The sequence below is a fragment of the Athalia rosae genome, chromosome 8, assembly GCF_917208135.1.
Source record: "Athalia rosae chromosome 8, iyAthRosa1.1, whole genome shotgun sequence".
Classification (NCBI taxonomy): Eukaryota; Metazoa; Arthropoda; class Insecta; order Hymenoptera; family Athaliidae; genus Athalia; species Athalia rosae.
In genome coordinates this window covers 4,680,189-4,694,556 of record NC_064033.1, presented here as the reverse complement: position 1 = coordinate 4,694,556, position 14,368 = coordinate 4,680,189, and the positions used below count along the sequence as shown (strand labels likewise).

At 41.7% G+C, this 14,368-nt stretch overlaps 2 protein-coding genes across 4 annotated transcripts in view; one reads left to right on the top strand and one right to left on the bottom strand.

The window, feature by feature from the left end:
* Positions 1-38: 38 nt before the first annotated feature.
* On the bottom strand, positions 39-6,959 carry LOC105686623 (serine-threonine kinase receptor-associated protein). Of its 3 annotated transcripts, none has more exons than XM_048659936.1 (6): positions 6,818-6,959; positions 6,472-6,586; positions 2,510-2,808; positions 2,207-2,436; positions 1,608-1,744; positions 39-1,289 (listed from the first exon to the last, which is right to left on the bottom strand). In XM_048659936.1, exons 3-6 carry the CDS (start codon positions 2,795-2,797, stop codon positions 1,081-1,083), a joined length of 864 nt encoding a protein of 287 aa, XP_048515893.1. In that variant the 5' UTR covers positions 2,798-2,808; positions 6,472-6,586; positions 6,818-6,959; the 3' UTR covers positions 39-1,080. The 3 variants fall into 3 exon arrangements, with proteins under 3 accessions (XP_048515893.1, XP_020708397.1, XP_012257044.1); XM_020852738.3 differs by lacking the exon at positions 6,818-6,959 and adding an exon at positions 6,675-6,792; XM_012401621.3 differs by lacking the exons at positions 6,472-6,586; positions 6,818-6,959 and adding an exon at positions 3,359-3,627.
* Positions 6,960-7,028: 69 nt separating this feature from the next.
* Positions 7,029-14,368, top strand: part of LOC105686624 — a 32,748-nt gene continuing 25,408 nt past the window's right edge. The window contains exon 1 of the mRNA XM_048659942.1: positions 7,029-7,279. Coding sequence (XP_048515899.1) covers positions 7,222-7,279 — 58 coding nt within the window. The 5' untranslated portion in view covers positions 7,029-7,221. The remainder of the gene's footprint in view (positions 7,280-14,368) is intronic.

Sequence of the window (14,368 nt, the reverse complement as noted above, 5' to 3'; positions counted from 1 at the left end):
TCGTTGAAATCGGGCGTTCGAAATACGAGTACGTATTATACCGTGTTGAATTCATGTTAATTAAATCAAGTAACGATATACAATTGCAGCTGTTCCATTATATTGACGAACGCTGTTTCTCTATAGACTTTTAAGTCGTACTTAATTATTTGTCGCTCTTTTATATTTTATTAGCCTCTACCAATTTTAATCGTAAACATAACGTTTGTATAATAATAATAATAATAATAATATTAATAATGATAATAACAACAATAGTGAATGTAATGATGATAATAATAATAATAAACCCCTTTTTTTCTATAATAAATACTTGTCTTTGTTTTTATTTCCTCCATTTATTCACATGCTCCAATAGTATAGCAAATTGCAATTTGAAGTACAGCTTATTAATTGCATTGATCATGTAACTGATTACCCATTTATCAATTAACATATCGTTGAAATTGTTCCGTAACTTGGTATAATTCATAGAATCCAAGATCCGGTTGAAAAGATTTGTTCGTAAGAAATATATGTATGTGAGAAGAATTGAATTGTACAACTATATTTTCGAGACCTTGTTCAGGCGTGTATTACATATTTATATACAGAAGATTTTTAATAATCGAACACCAAAGAGCGCAACAGCTCTGGGTTATCTTGGTATAAAAAATCTTTTTGTCTTACTATGGAAAGATTTACAAGATGGGTCAGGTATGCGCGACAAGATAGTCGATATCGCATGTCCCAAAAATTGATAAATAAATACGAACTCGTAGCTCGCAATTGCCTCGTAAAGAGTAATTGATGCATTGAATTTAAGGTCACTTCTCTTACCTTCGATTCCTCCTTAGTTCATCCCAAGAAGTGAACAGAGTTGAAGTTTTCAACAGAGATAAACACTCGAATCTTGTTGACAATTCGAGATGGTCTCCGAAAAAATAAAAGCAAATTTCACGTTAATTTAGAAAATTGCATACCTCTGCTATCACAAAAATAGTCAACGGATGGCTATCTTGAAAGAAAAATACCTCCGGATGATTCGTACAGTCTAAACGTTTAACATTATCATTTGATGTCTGACTTGAGATTTTTTATTTAGCTGGCCGAAACCTCTTGTTTGTTGTTGAGCGCGGCGTTCTCTGGAATTATTGGAGTCTGCTCTATACAGCGCCATAGACCGTACGTCTTTCCTATGGTGGTCTGCCACAGTCTAAGTGTACCGTCTTCAGATCCGCTCGCGTACAGTTCACCATCGGGAGAGAATCGAACGCAATGAACAGGACCGAAATGGCCCTTGAACGATTCTGTAATCAGATACATGAGAATTTCTGCAATTCAGCAACTCGGAATGAACTTCATCTTCTATTGTGTACACGAGGTGGCATTGATCGAGTTTTTATTTCTTTTTCAATGAAATAAAAAGTTGAAGTGATATCGATGAAGGGCAAAGTCAAGTTCAGAATTATAATACTCTCAGGCTGGCCTTCAGACGCAGCTACTCAAGACAGGTTACGAGTTATGACCTTAACTGAATAATGTTATTCAGCCAATGGTAACTACGGTGAGAATTTTTCTACAAGTTCTTCACTAAATGACATAAGCAGACTGAAAATATTACTCACCAATCTCTGCTCCAGTAATATAGTCAAATTTGTACATTTTGAGATCTTCTCCTCCGCACACAAAAATGCTGCAGTCTGGATGTAAACTCGCACTGTTCACTTGCGTGGGAACATTGAATTCGCGAATCTTAGTTAATCTGTAAACAATGAAGAGCCGATGAAACGGATAATCAGTACCTCAAATGAGAAGAGAAAAATCAATAAAGATGCACGCATAAGTGCATAAGTCGCATGACGCATAAACTATTCATTATTCCAATGCCACAATGCAGTGAAATATTCCTAAAGCAAGATGATGAATTATTCTCGCTTCATATTGTAAACAAGAGTCATTGCTCGTGAGTGATTTTGTGACGATATAAAAATAAACGTGGGGCAGTCATTTCCTTCTGGGCCATGGCTGTCCGCGTCAAGGACACGAGCAATCAGGAAGTAAAACTCACTCCATTATTTGAAAGTAAAACTGTCTACATCGATAAATGGACCTTCGACATCCTTAGATGGTTTATATCTTTATCTATCATGGTAAATGTATCTGATCTTGTAACCCTCGCAATCCTGCATGCCATTATTTCCAAGTTTTTATTTTTCCCACTTACTCTTTGCTATCCCAAAAGGTGACGACATTAGAGTGCGTAGTCGTGATTACATTTCCATCCCTGGAAACTTCCATGGAACTAGGTATTGCCGGAAAATCAAGTCTCTTCATTTCTTGCCTGCTATTTCTGTCCCAGACTCTGAGAGTTTTGTCATCGGCACAAGTAACCAGAGCCGTATCATTTTTGAAAAATGTAACATGCCTTATGCCACTCGTGTGTCCTGAGAATACCTGGGTGAGGATTCAATGCCGTTGAAAATCTACTCTTTTCAATTATTTTTATCGGTCGTTTGTATCTACTGACCTGAGGTGTAGCTTCTGGTTTGTTCAGATCATAAATGCGGACAAGTTTTTCATTTGAACCGGTGCACAAGTAATTCGAGTCCGAACTAAAGTTCACAGACTTGACGATATGGTTGTGTTGGAAGGAATGAACTTCTTCTCCTTTTACCGCATCCCATACTTTGGCATTGAAATCAGCTGCCCCAGTCGCAGCTCTCGTGGCCTGTGGGTTTAGAGCCACACCCCACACTGCCCCTTTATGCCCTTCAAACGTTCCGATCCAATCTCCCGTGTCACCCTGTCTTAACATGGGTTTCCCATCTGAAAAATAAAGGGATCCGAATAACATCAATTTTTTTGAATTTTACATCCAAGATCAATATGTATTTCGGTGGGTTCGAATATCAATGACGTCTATCAGGAAGCAAGTTGATTCCTAATTAAAAACTACCTTAGTCACCGGTAGTAGGTGCGCATATCTAAGGTTTCATTCGGGGTCGGACACCGTAGATGTGAGGGATGATCCTCGACTAGAGAGGGTAGTTTCTGACCAACGTCAATTCTAGTTTGATTGTGTTATGTGCAGGAAATTAAATTTTTCCACCCGTTTATAATCGTTTGCGATCGTTATAAGTCTTTGGTTGGTATTGTACGAGTGGTCAGGGCCTTGGATACCGTTTGAAACTAGGCCAAGGCAAGCAAGAGTTGAACGGAATAAAGTACCATGAGATAAAAGTATGTAAAAAGAAGAGGGAATAATGAAAAGCATAAATAAATAACCGATGTCCATATGGGTATGCAATGAAATAAAAATAATAATCAAACGATTAACTGTCAAACATCGTTAAATGAAATGTCTCGGAAAAGTTACCTTTACATGCCGAAATTAGATAGTAGCCGGACTCCGTTACATCGGAGAAAGCTAAGTGGACAACTGGTCTCGTGTGCCCGCTGCAGGTTAAGGGTGTTTGCCTTAAATTCGCCATTATTTATTGTATCAACACTAAAGACGCACTGATAAATAAATAATTACGAATTTTTTAGGTAATACTGGCGGACAGCGGCCTATCGCACACTGCTGCACTTCACAACCGTCACAATTCAGAATCGACGCGATACTGAGGCAAGTTCATACAGGAAATGGCCGCCAGCGAACACGACAAGTTGAAATAAAACGCGCGCGACCATGAAATCGTCATGCGCTACCTTCGTCCTTCGTCCTTTCAAAACCTTTTATCTTGAAAGGCAATTTAGAGATCAATAGCTCAACAATGCAAGGGGCAATTAGCTGTTCTATACATCTAATTCAATTGGACAACCAACCATCCGATTGTCGCCCAACTTACATGCCTAAAACAGAGCCAAAAATTTGAATTACAAATCTGAGAGCCTTAAAAAATTCCCACTATTTATGGATCCTCGAAAATAATAGGATGATATACATTTCAGCGATCTCATTGTCAGCAAAAAAATAAAAATTATCATATAAAATATTTGAATAGAATGCTACTGTTATATTACCCATCAGAATTTTGGAAAACTAAAATTCCATCGATGAAACTCATAGGCTTCATCGGTGTCTAGGAGTTGAAAACTCCACTCAATTTAATTATCCTAATTTAGATTGACTGGAAATCCGTTCCGATTCTGCGTTAACAATGTCTATAATTTTCTAGAACGTTATTATGGATGCGAGAATGTTACTACGTGTCGTAAAAGTTTTTAGAATTTATCATATTTCTTTCGCTTTTTGATTTTTTTCGTACAGTAAAAATGGGATGAGAGAATCGAGTCAGGAACCAAGAATACCGCGGGTGAAAACGGCTTTAATTTGAATGGCGGGAAAATTATGGTGACATTGATATCCACGGCTGTGAAGAATGTTCTTCATTTCGAAGGCAGGGAACTTTATTTGCCATAAATTAGACGAGAAATGAACCGGGTTTCGGGTTATATTCGGGATATAAATTAAGACGAATGTACTCGTATCATATAAGCGAGGAAATTTTGGAATTCGGATATGTATTCCTCATAAATCAATATCGAATTATATCCATATTTCTCACCCCTTTCGCACCCCTGTACAGTGAATAAGAATTTTCTCTTATCCTCTCTCCTCAGTATTTATATCCGTGTCAGCCGTGATAAAAAATCCAACACGAATTCGAGCTCCGTATTGTTTCCCGAGAAGAAAAAGCGCCCAAGTTTTTCTGGTTACGATGCGAAATACGGTTCACATCGCTCCGTCTCAATTAAATTTCAATTTTACTGATTTCAAAATAACAAAATATCGCAACTATAACGGGACAGCCTTGAGCTCCCGAGAAAAAGTTCGGTGAGTAACTACTCGGAATATTCATAATAAGGGGCTCTACTTCTTCATTGCGCTGTAGAAACTTTTCCCGATGAGATTCTCCATTAATTAAAATCCACCAACATATGCGACACGATGCGCCAGGATCGCTCGAGTCAAACGATTATTATTATCATACAAATTGGAATAGAAGAAAAAGATTTTTTTTGAAAAAAAAAAAAAAACAACTAACACTTGTTACGTTTTAATAACTGCACACGTATATCCATCATGCGGTATGAATGGACGAACATTTTAGTCGAGGGTAAGCGAAGAATAGAAAAGAATAAGGGGGAACAAAAAAAACAATCCAAAAAATAAAGTAAATACCTAACAATGTCTTGTTCGTTCTTGAATTGTAATTGTAACTTTTTGTCTTTTATCAAGACATCGTTGAAGGTGAAAATATTTTCTCACGCGAACATCCGGCTCAACCCTGATGGGCAGCAGCGATGGAGGAAGTCTGTACGTATACCTATAAGTTTATCGATAATGGAGGCAAAAAAGAGACAGAAAACAAAAAAAAAAAAAATGAAATAAAAATTTGTGGAAGACCGAAAAAAATGTAAAAATGTGTAAAGAGGTAAGAGGTTTGCGTATAAGAGTTGCCGCTGCCGGAGCGACACTTTTTTAAATTTAATTAATCCTCGTCCCGTAAAAACGTCGCACGGGAAGGAGAAGCAAAATAATAATATTTAACATCGAAATTAAACTGAAAATTCGCATTATAAGCCGAGAATTGTTATAATAAAAATGATAAAAAGTGTCAGAAGTAAGTAAAAAGTCTGGGGTATTCGAGTTGAGAAATTTACTCTTTCTCCCACTATACTATAAGTATTCAAAAATTTAATGGAACTTTCATTGTAACAATATAGTCGCTAATGAAATCTAGAAATTAAAAGCTTCGAATGGGATAACAGAAAATTAAAACAATCCTCGCAAATATAAAAAACAAAACGCGTTGTGAAAGTAAAACAATTATTTTCAGCACAATGAATTGCTGTGATCCAATTTTCAGATTAAACCCGTTAGGTAGCAATAGTTGCGCGGAGTACAATGATTCTGCAGCGTCAGATTTCTCTGATTTTTTTATTTTTGTTTTTTTGGAATGATGAAAAATTGACCGTTTTATGGGTTGTGGTATCAACGGTACAACGGTCAGTACTTTCGACGTTCAATGATCGACATTCCTCTACGCGCAAGTGCAGCAACAGTAATGAGAGTTTAAGAAACGAAAACGTTGTTTCGTCAGAGTACATAATATCTTCGTTCGAAGCCCACCCTACTTTTTTTTTCTATCCGTCACCGTTGCGAAATTCACGTTCGAACGGAAGTCAATACGTCTCTTTCCGTTCCTCGGGTGAGCTTTCTCTCCTGCGTTTCTTTCTTCCAAAATTTCGACGATAAAAATTACGAGAGAAAAAGGAAACGGAGTGAATGAAAAGACAGGAGCTCGAGCCCGCATTATTACTCGGGTAATTCGGAGCGGTGGTGCAGTTTGGAAAAAAAATTGTTCTTTCCAAAAATAGTTCTCAGCAATTCGTGCCAGAAGGGTTTTCGTGCGGCGGGTGATAATAAATTCGTTTTACGGTACGTTCTAGTTTTCGAAAAAAAAACTAGACCGAATATACCTGTAGGTACGAGATCCTTTCGCTACTGCGGTTGCGGGTCCTGGAGCGTTTCAGGGGGGTTGAGTTTCTCTTATATCCGTTTCGCCGAGCGTACGCCAACCCACCGCTTGGAAATCTGCAAATAGAAAAGCGTTCTGTTTTCCAAAACCTATACGGTAAACGCGGGTGCGCAGCGTGCAGGGAAGGTTGTCGAAAATTTTTACTCGCGCCCTTGCGGCAGAAGGAAGGGTGGCGTGTCGCGCGGTCGTCTACGGGGTGAAACGGAGTCTGCGCGCGGTCGTGATATCACGTGATTTGTCCGGAGTAGAATATCAGCGATGCGAGCTCCGAGCTCTTCGGCTTATACCTTTCGTCCCTTCAGTCGGCTCTGGACTCGCGCCAGGGGATCCTGTCCAACCCCCCGAAAAGCAGGATTTTTTTCAACGCCAGCGAACCCGTCGACTCGTGGCTCGTGCGGCGGCCCAAGCAGCTTTTTTCCTCCCCAAAAATAAGCGTCGGGTTCGTTCCGAGAGGATCGAATAAATCGACCCTTCGATTTTTCAGGAGCCCTTCTAGATCCTACGTCTGAAAATCAAAGAGAACATATCATTCGAGAAAGATTCGAGAAAAATAAACGGGAACGGAAACTATAACAATCATATCAGTGAAACCCGAACGGTCCACTTGTGGCTCTTCGTATAAATAAATCGTCAACGTTGTCGTCGTCATTCGTTTAAATTCTTCTTCTGTCAAAAAACATTGAGTGCAATTATGAAAACGTTTCTGATGATAACACTGGCGGCGTTCGTACGTAGCGGTTGCCAAGGGGGTAAGTTGAATTGGAACGGTTCAGCCGGAAAATTTGATTCTACATTTTTTTTCTCACCTTTTTTTTTTTTTCTTTGATCCGCCAAAGTTTCGTCGACCCTTGTACGTGCGAGTCACGCGCGCGCGATAAAATATTTCCGCACTTTTGAAAAACCGGGGGTAATTTTTCGACGAATCAAAAAACGTTGAAAAAAAAAAAAAAAACTCACGGAACTCCGGAGCGAATGATTCACCGTTATATCCCCATAAAAGCAGCTGCCCGTCGTTGCTGTTCCGAAATTCCCGCGGCTCAAACTTTTGATAACCCGTGACATAAATATTAATGGTAAATTCGCTCCTACGGCATCCCTCGAAACAGCTTTTGCACACGGTTACTCTGTAACGTACGTTGTACGCGATCATTAGATAATCATTTTTCGTGTTTCGAAAAAAAACAAAAAAAAACAAAAAATGGGGAACCTACTCAATTATAAATTTCGCTCGAGGAATGCATGCCATCCCCCATACTGCAGCGCAACGGCGTCGAGAACTCTCGTAGCATTATTTTTCGCGTTTGTTCCGCAACGTGTCCTTTTTGAAAGCTCGTCGTAATTATGCCCACGGACCTTTCGAAAGTACGCTTTCGTCTAATTGTCTTTTTCCCGCGCATACTTTGGAATAATGTGTTATTTCAACCATGTGCGGTGTACATGCATAATCGAGTATTCTCCAATTTTTTTCTCATGTTTTTACACGATAAAAGAATGAATGAAAACAAAAAAAAAAGAGCCAAACCGTACGAATCGAACAGGCGTGGGAAAACGGTTCGAAAATTTTTTCAAAGCGATGGATTACCTCGTCAATCGGATCGATTGTCGTCCTTCAAACGCATTATACACCCAAAAAGTAGAAAATATACGGGGCGTTCCGTGTCAAGTTAAACATCGTATATGCAATTCCTTTTTTATCCAGAATTTTCCAACGGCGACGCGTTTTAGGAATCTGTAAAGTAACGAAGACGAACCATTTTTGCGATGATGTTCGATTCCGCATTGTGGCTACATTGCGAAAATCAAAAAGTCCGAATAAAAAGGTACGTACCAGCTATTAGCGCGGATGTTACATCGGAGGTGGAAAAAAAAAAAAAAAATGATAGGTAGGTAGGTAGCGTCGTTCGGTAGCGCGAAGGTGATTGCAAAATTGAATTGGGCCTCGGGTGACGAGGGGGAGTAGTAAGGGGGGAAGGGGGGGTAGAGGGGGGTGTCCAAACGAACCCCGTAGGCTGCGGGGAGCGGAGAGAATCGTCGTGTAACGCGGTGCCGGCGGTTCGCAGGAATAATCGGGAACGGTAGGAAACAGCCATCTGCAGGTTTATCAAATGAATGTCTCTCGTCCCTCGATTACGCCCATTCAATTAAAACGGTTTCCGATATTCGCCAGCGTTGACGTTCGATTGTTCGCTAATTTTACGCCGCCTCCTCCCCGTTTTCCACGCCCGCTTTTTTTTCAAAACGTCCGTCCACGTTCCGCCGCAATTTAAAAACTGCCGCGGTACATTCGTCGCGAAATTGTTATACTCTACTTTTTTCCACCGCGGAGTAGTTCTTCCGTCGTTTTTTTTCGATACACATTTTTCACCTCATACGTACACACGTACGTACGGTATATTCGTTTCCCAGCGACGGTTTTTAACCGAGTCACCGCGAATTTCTGTCGTTTTTTTTTTTTTTCAACCGCTACGCGTGCATCGAAAACTTAAATCGCTCGTTCAGCCGGTAACCACCCCCTTCTATCTACCTATAACGGAGAAACGCTTATTATCGCGTTACAAAGGCCCACTTTGGGGCCATTTTGACGATGAAAACTCTCGAAACCGAAGCACCCCGAAAAGCGAGTTCTTTGTCTCCTAAGTGAAAAGCACCTGTAATCGTTCGAGCGATCCGCGTATTACCACCAACCGTTACAGACCCCATTCGCGTTATACGCGCCGCTCAGCGATCTTCGTTCCCTCTTTCTTCTTTTTTCTTTTTTTTTTTCTATACTCTTTATTCCACGCACGAACGGACGAAAAGAAAAAGAAAAATAAGATTTTCGACGGGGGGGGGGGGGGGGGGGCGAGGCTTGTCGCTGCGTAGAAACGATTCGGGTACCCATCCCCTTGTTACCGAACGACTGGAAAAAGTCGATGGCGAAAAAATTGAGACCAGAAAATGAATTTATTAAAATCGATGAACTCGATTCATGTGGTCCGCGACGCGGGGGGGGGGGGGGGATGAAATTTCTGGGCGATGATAACAGAATCGAAAATGTCTACGAAAATTCGTTGTCACCTTTCGGGGTAATAGCCGCCGCCGGTTCCCTCGTCCGAGTTTCTCAATTTTCGATATACGTCCATCGGCGGGGCGTTTTCCGAGTGAAAAGTTGAACTTTTCCCCTCGGTTAAACGGTCCTCGGACAGTTTTAAATGTTAAGAGGCGCCTAGCGCCTCCCTCCGACCGGCACTCGAGAAATCAGGTCGCGTTAAAGTCACTCTTAAAGTTCACCGGATCCGATGGAATCGGACTAGCCGTCATTACGTGTGAACACCTCGGCGGAAAGGCGGAGAATTTTTCCAAACCGGTCCTCTCGTTCATCTTCCTTTTCTCTTTCCCATCCGCTTCGGACCTCGTCCTCGCAATTTTTTGCAGCGTCGTTGAGTTTGCCGAAATATCGGAAAACCGCACGTTTCAGTTATCTGCGAGTAAACAATTTCAGCAAAAAAAAGATCATTTCGATTCCTGGTAAACTGGATTAAAAAAGAATTCCGAATCAGGCAAAGTGAGAAAAATTCTCCACCGTTCGATTCCCCTTGTTTCTTCCATCTCGTTTTCTCCCCCGATACACGGTAAGAACAACTTATCTAAATTATCCGCGAAAGTTTTCAATTTTTACTCGCCTCCATCGCCGCTGTAAAGCTCCGCCGTCATAAAGACGCGAAGCTGTGCGAAGTCTCGTTAGTTATCGTTTAAAATTCTTTCGCTCCATCGCCGTTCGCGCAGTTCTAGAACGTCCGAAACTCTTCGTGATATAGTTTTCTCTTTATCGGGAGAACGGTGGGCCGGATAACTCCGTCGAAAGGGAAGGAGAAAAAAAAAAGAAAAAAAAAATTCCGCGGAGAAGAAGGTCACCGCGCCACCTCCGGAGTCTTTTTTTTTTCGCCCGAATATAAGGGATGCCTCGAGTGAAACGATCCCCCGGGAGCTGGACGAAAACAAAAATCTACGTTACGAATACTATGCCCGAACGATATCGTTGGGATTATTTTCATTCGGCCTCGAGAAATATACATAGTTTCGGTTTCGTTGTTTTTCCGTCCGATTAATTTTCGAGCCACTCTACGCTCCCTCCGAGGGTAGTAGTCGTCGTCGTCGGGTGTACACCCGGCCTCGCCGTTGATAAATTTCATCGTAAGAGTCTCCCGCGCGGCGCGCGCTCTCGCACGGTTTATGCACGGTATATCAAACAATGCGAATTATTAACTCGGCGACAATAAACGCGAAGCTAATATAATCCAACTACTGCGAAATAATAACGTAGCTCGACGCGCCACACACACGAGGTATATCGTACAACGCCGCCGAATATATTTGGTCGGCGATGCACGGGACGCGCGGTCCTACGCCATAAGTATTCGGAGTTAATTCCGGTATAAGCCTGGATTACGGTTATGAGCCGATCATTTTCAAAATAGATCCCCTTATTGCCGCGGGTAATCCCCGCTGCGCGCACACCGATCGTTCCCTTTTCTTCTCTTTTCTTTTCTTTTCTTTTTTGTATTTTTCTTTTTTCTTTTTCTTTCTCTCTCGAATCATATTTCTCCGTCTCGAGTGGGGGGCGGTTCTTCGGGGACGCTGAGAGAAGAGAGAGAGAATAGAAAATAAAAATGTAACGAAGAGCGAATTTCCGAAGGGGGTATTACGAGAGCGAGGATATTATTAAGGGCGCGGCTGATCGAACGGGACGCGAAATCTCGAGAAATTAGGTAATGTACGGAGTAACAACGCTCGGAGCTTCGATTCTATTTTCCGAAACGTTCGTTTTCAAAAAAATCTTCCACCTCTCCCGACTCACCGGAACGAGGACCTCGAGCGAAATAAAAATGGATACGGACAAATCGAACGCGAATCAGAGAAAATTCGAAATAGTTTCGTTTCGGCGGAACGAGGATGTCTCTCTCGGCTCCTGTTTTTTTTTGGAAACCGACTCAGGTCCATCGCCAGAATAATCCCGTACGACGCGATTAATCCCCCGCGCATAGATCGTACTTTTCGTTTCTAATTTCTCTTCGTTTTTTCTCTCATCTCTCGCGTTTCGTTCGGACGACGTCAATTCTACACTTCCACCGTTCGAACGAAGTTCCTAACAAGATTGCCGTTAGAAACTTCGTTCGTAAGCCCCTCTCGCGCGCGCTCGCTCAACAACAACAAATACAACAACCCTATAATAGCGTGGATATATAGATACAAGTTTTACGATGAGCTTTCGCTTACATATACGTAGTAAATAATAAACGGTTTATGTAACGACGGACTACCGTGTGTGGGGTGCACGGTGTCTAGGCTGTAATAATAAATGAAAAGCTCCGCGGAGCGAGAACGAGATCGGACGAAGGGGGTGTAGAAGAATTTTGTATCGTCTGGTAGAGAAGAGGAAAAAAAAAGTGGGAGAGAGCGAAAGAAATCGCCCGTGAAACGATTCGTTCAATTTTTGTACGAATGAAATTGAAATTAAAGAAGAAAAAAAAACAGCTCAAAAGCCCGGAATTACTCGTTAACGGGGTACAGAAATCGACGAAAGATTTCTCCGTCTTCGAGGTAGAAGAGACTCACCTCAGCGCGTGAAAAATATCTGAGTATAACGTAACTACGTACCGCGCGCGGTACGTAAAGTTATCCGTATCATTTTTCGTTTTTCCCCGCTTTCTCGCCACACGGTAAACGAGACGGGGTGGTGCGAAATTCCGGAGACGGGTAAATTTTCCCCTTGCGAGCAAACGTCGGCGCGACGCGATATGAAAACGCATCGTCGAGCGACGTGCGTCCGACGATGGAAAATTTCTCTATCTTCCCGTTTCGCTTCGTTTCCGATTTTTGTTTCGAGCTTACCCGAGGAATTTTCAATTTTCCGCGTTCGAGCTGTAGACGTACGCGAGGCAGGGGAGGGGAACGGGGTAAACGTTAATCGATCTCCGAGCACGGGTACGTTTTTCGCGCGTACGTGTTACGTATCTCCGTAAAGTATACATTTACCGAGGATTCGAACGATCGTCGGTTCTCTACCACCTTCCGGTTACACGGAATGTAAGAAAATCTTTTTTTTTCTGCGCCGGTAAAGCACGCGCGTAATCTGGAACTTTCGCGAACGGAGGTGTGCGAAAAATATTGCCGAGGAAAAGGAAAAACGAAACGTGTGAATGGGGGGAAAATGAAGGGGGGATAGAAAAAAAAAAAAGAAAAAAAAAAAAAAACAACTCCAACCGGAAGTGTATATGGTTGGCGAGCCGGGAATAAAGAAAGTCGAGAAACTTTTCTTGGCGTAGCGCGCTAGAAATATACGTATACACGTTGTGTAAAGTTCAACCGTGGTAATACACGAATAGGAGGAGGATAGTTGCTCCCTTGCGCGGTCGACTCGATAATTTATTTCGCCTCCCCTCGTTCGTATTCCCTAATTTTTTTTCCGGTCGCGCGACGAATACAGCGATCGAAAAAATGCACTTCTTACTCACGGGCGGATTTCGAATTCGAAAATTAGCGCGCCGTCGGTCGATAGGGGACGGCGAAAAAGCAGATTTTTGCTTCTGGGGGGTGCGAAAAACTGTATGATCCAAAATTGAATACCCACCACAGCGTGATGAATTATTAACGGGGGGAGATAGAGGGCCATCTCATCTGCGGCCAACGCGATAACTTTTCACCTCGGTAGAGGTATACAGTACAAGGGGCCATTTGTTTCGAGCACCTGGGGAAAAAAAAAATAAAGAAATAAATAAATAAATAAATGGAAAGTAAAAAGCGCGGGCAGTGGACATCTTATAGCAACGGGAGAGAGGGCGGGCTCGATTGCTTCGTTTTAAGATTGACCTAAATAAATGGCGGTAGCCACTTTGAGGGTAATTCAATGGGTGAGAAAAAGGAAGTCGGAGAACGTCGGGGTAATTTATCTTTCGTACCGATATACTTATAGCTTTTCGCTGTTTCGCTTTTCGATCGTTTTCCTCCGGTACACATTTATTCCCTCCTCCTCCCCCCCCCCCCCCCCCCGCCCCCTTCCTAAATTAGAAGTAGTGGTTTGTAGCGACCGGCCAATAAACGACCAACGCAGCCTTCCTTCTTCCTTCAACCCGACTTCTCCACCAGCTTCGGATTCGGATTCGGAAAACGAATTCCTTAAATATAAAACCAATCCATTAGACGCGCCGCAATCACATCGTTAATAAATTTTTTTTTTTTCACCGTTTTCTCACGCGTATTAGCAGAAGCGAAATAAGAGAGAAAATGAAAAAAAAAGAAAATAAAATCCTCACCGCGAACACCGTCTTCGTTGATATTTTGCCGTCCTTTATTTTCAATTTTCGAAAATATTCTCACTCGATCCCACGTTCGTCACGCTAGATATACGTGTGGTATAAAATCGTCTGTATCGTTTAAACAACAATACCGCGACAAAGTTTTCTAATATAGAAACTTAATTGAATAATGCAAAAGTTTGTACACGATAAGAGTATAATAAACTTTACTCAGAACTTGCAATTAAAGTTCACGTCGTCTCTCCGCTTTTTTTTTTTTATGTAGGTAGGTATACACGGACAGTCGTAGCGTGCAAAATGAATTTGGAACTACTTTTCGAGTGTAACGAGTGAAGAAGAAGAGGAGAAGAAAAAAAAAAACAAGAAACGATGAAAAAACGATTCGTCTCTTGAATAAATGAAATTTCATTTCTCTTGACCGGATAAAATCCACGTACGCGCGATCGAAGAAACGTCGAACAAAACAACGAATCGACCGGTCCGAAGATCTCTTCATTTCAGTTTCGTACCTAGTTCGCAAAGGTTTTGCAAAATTTCTTTCGG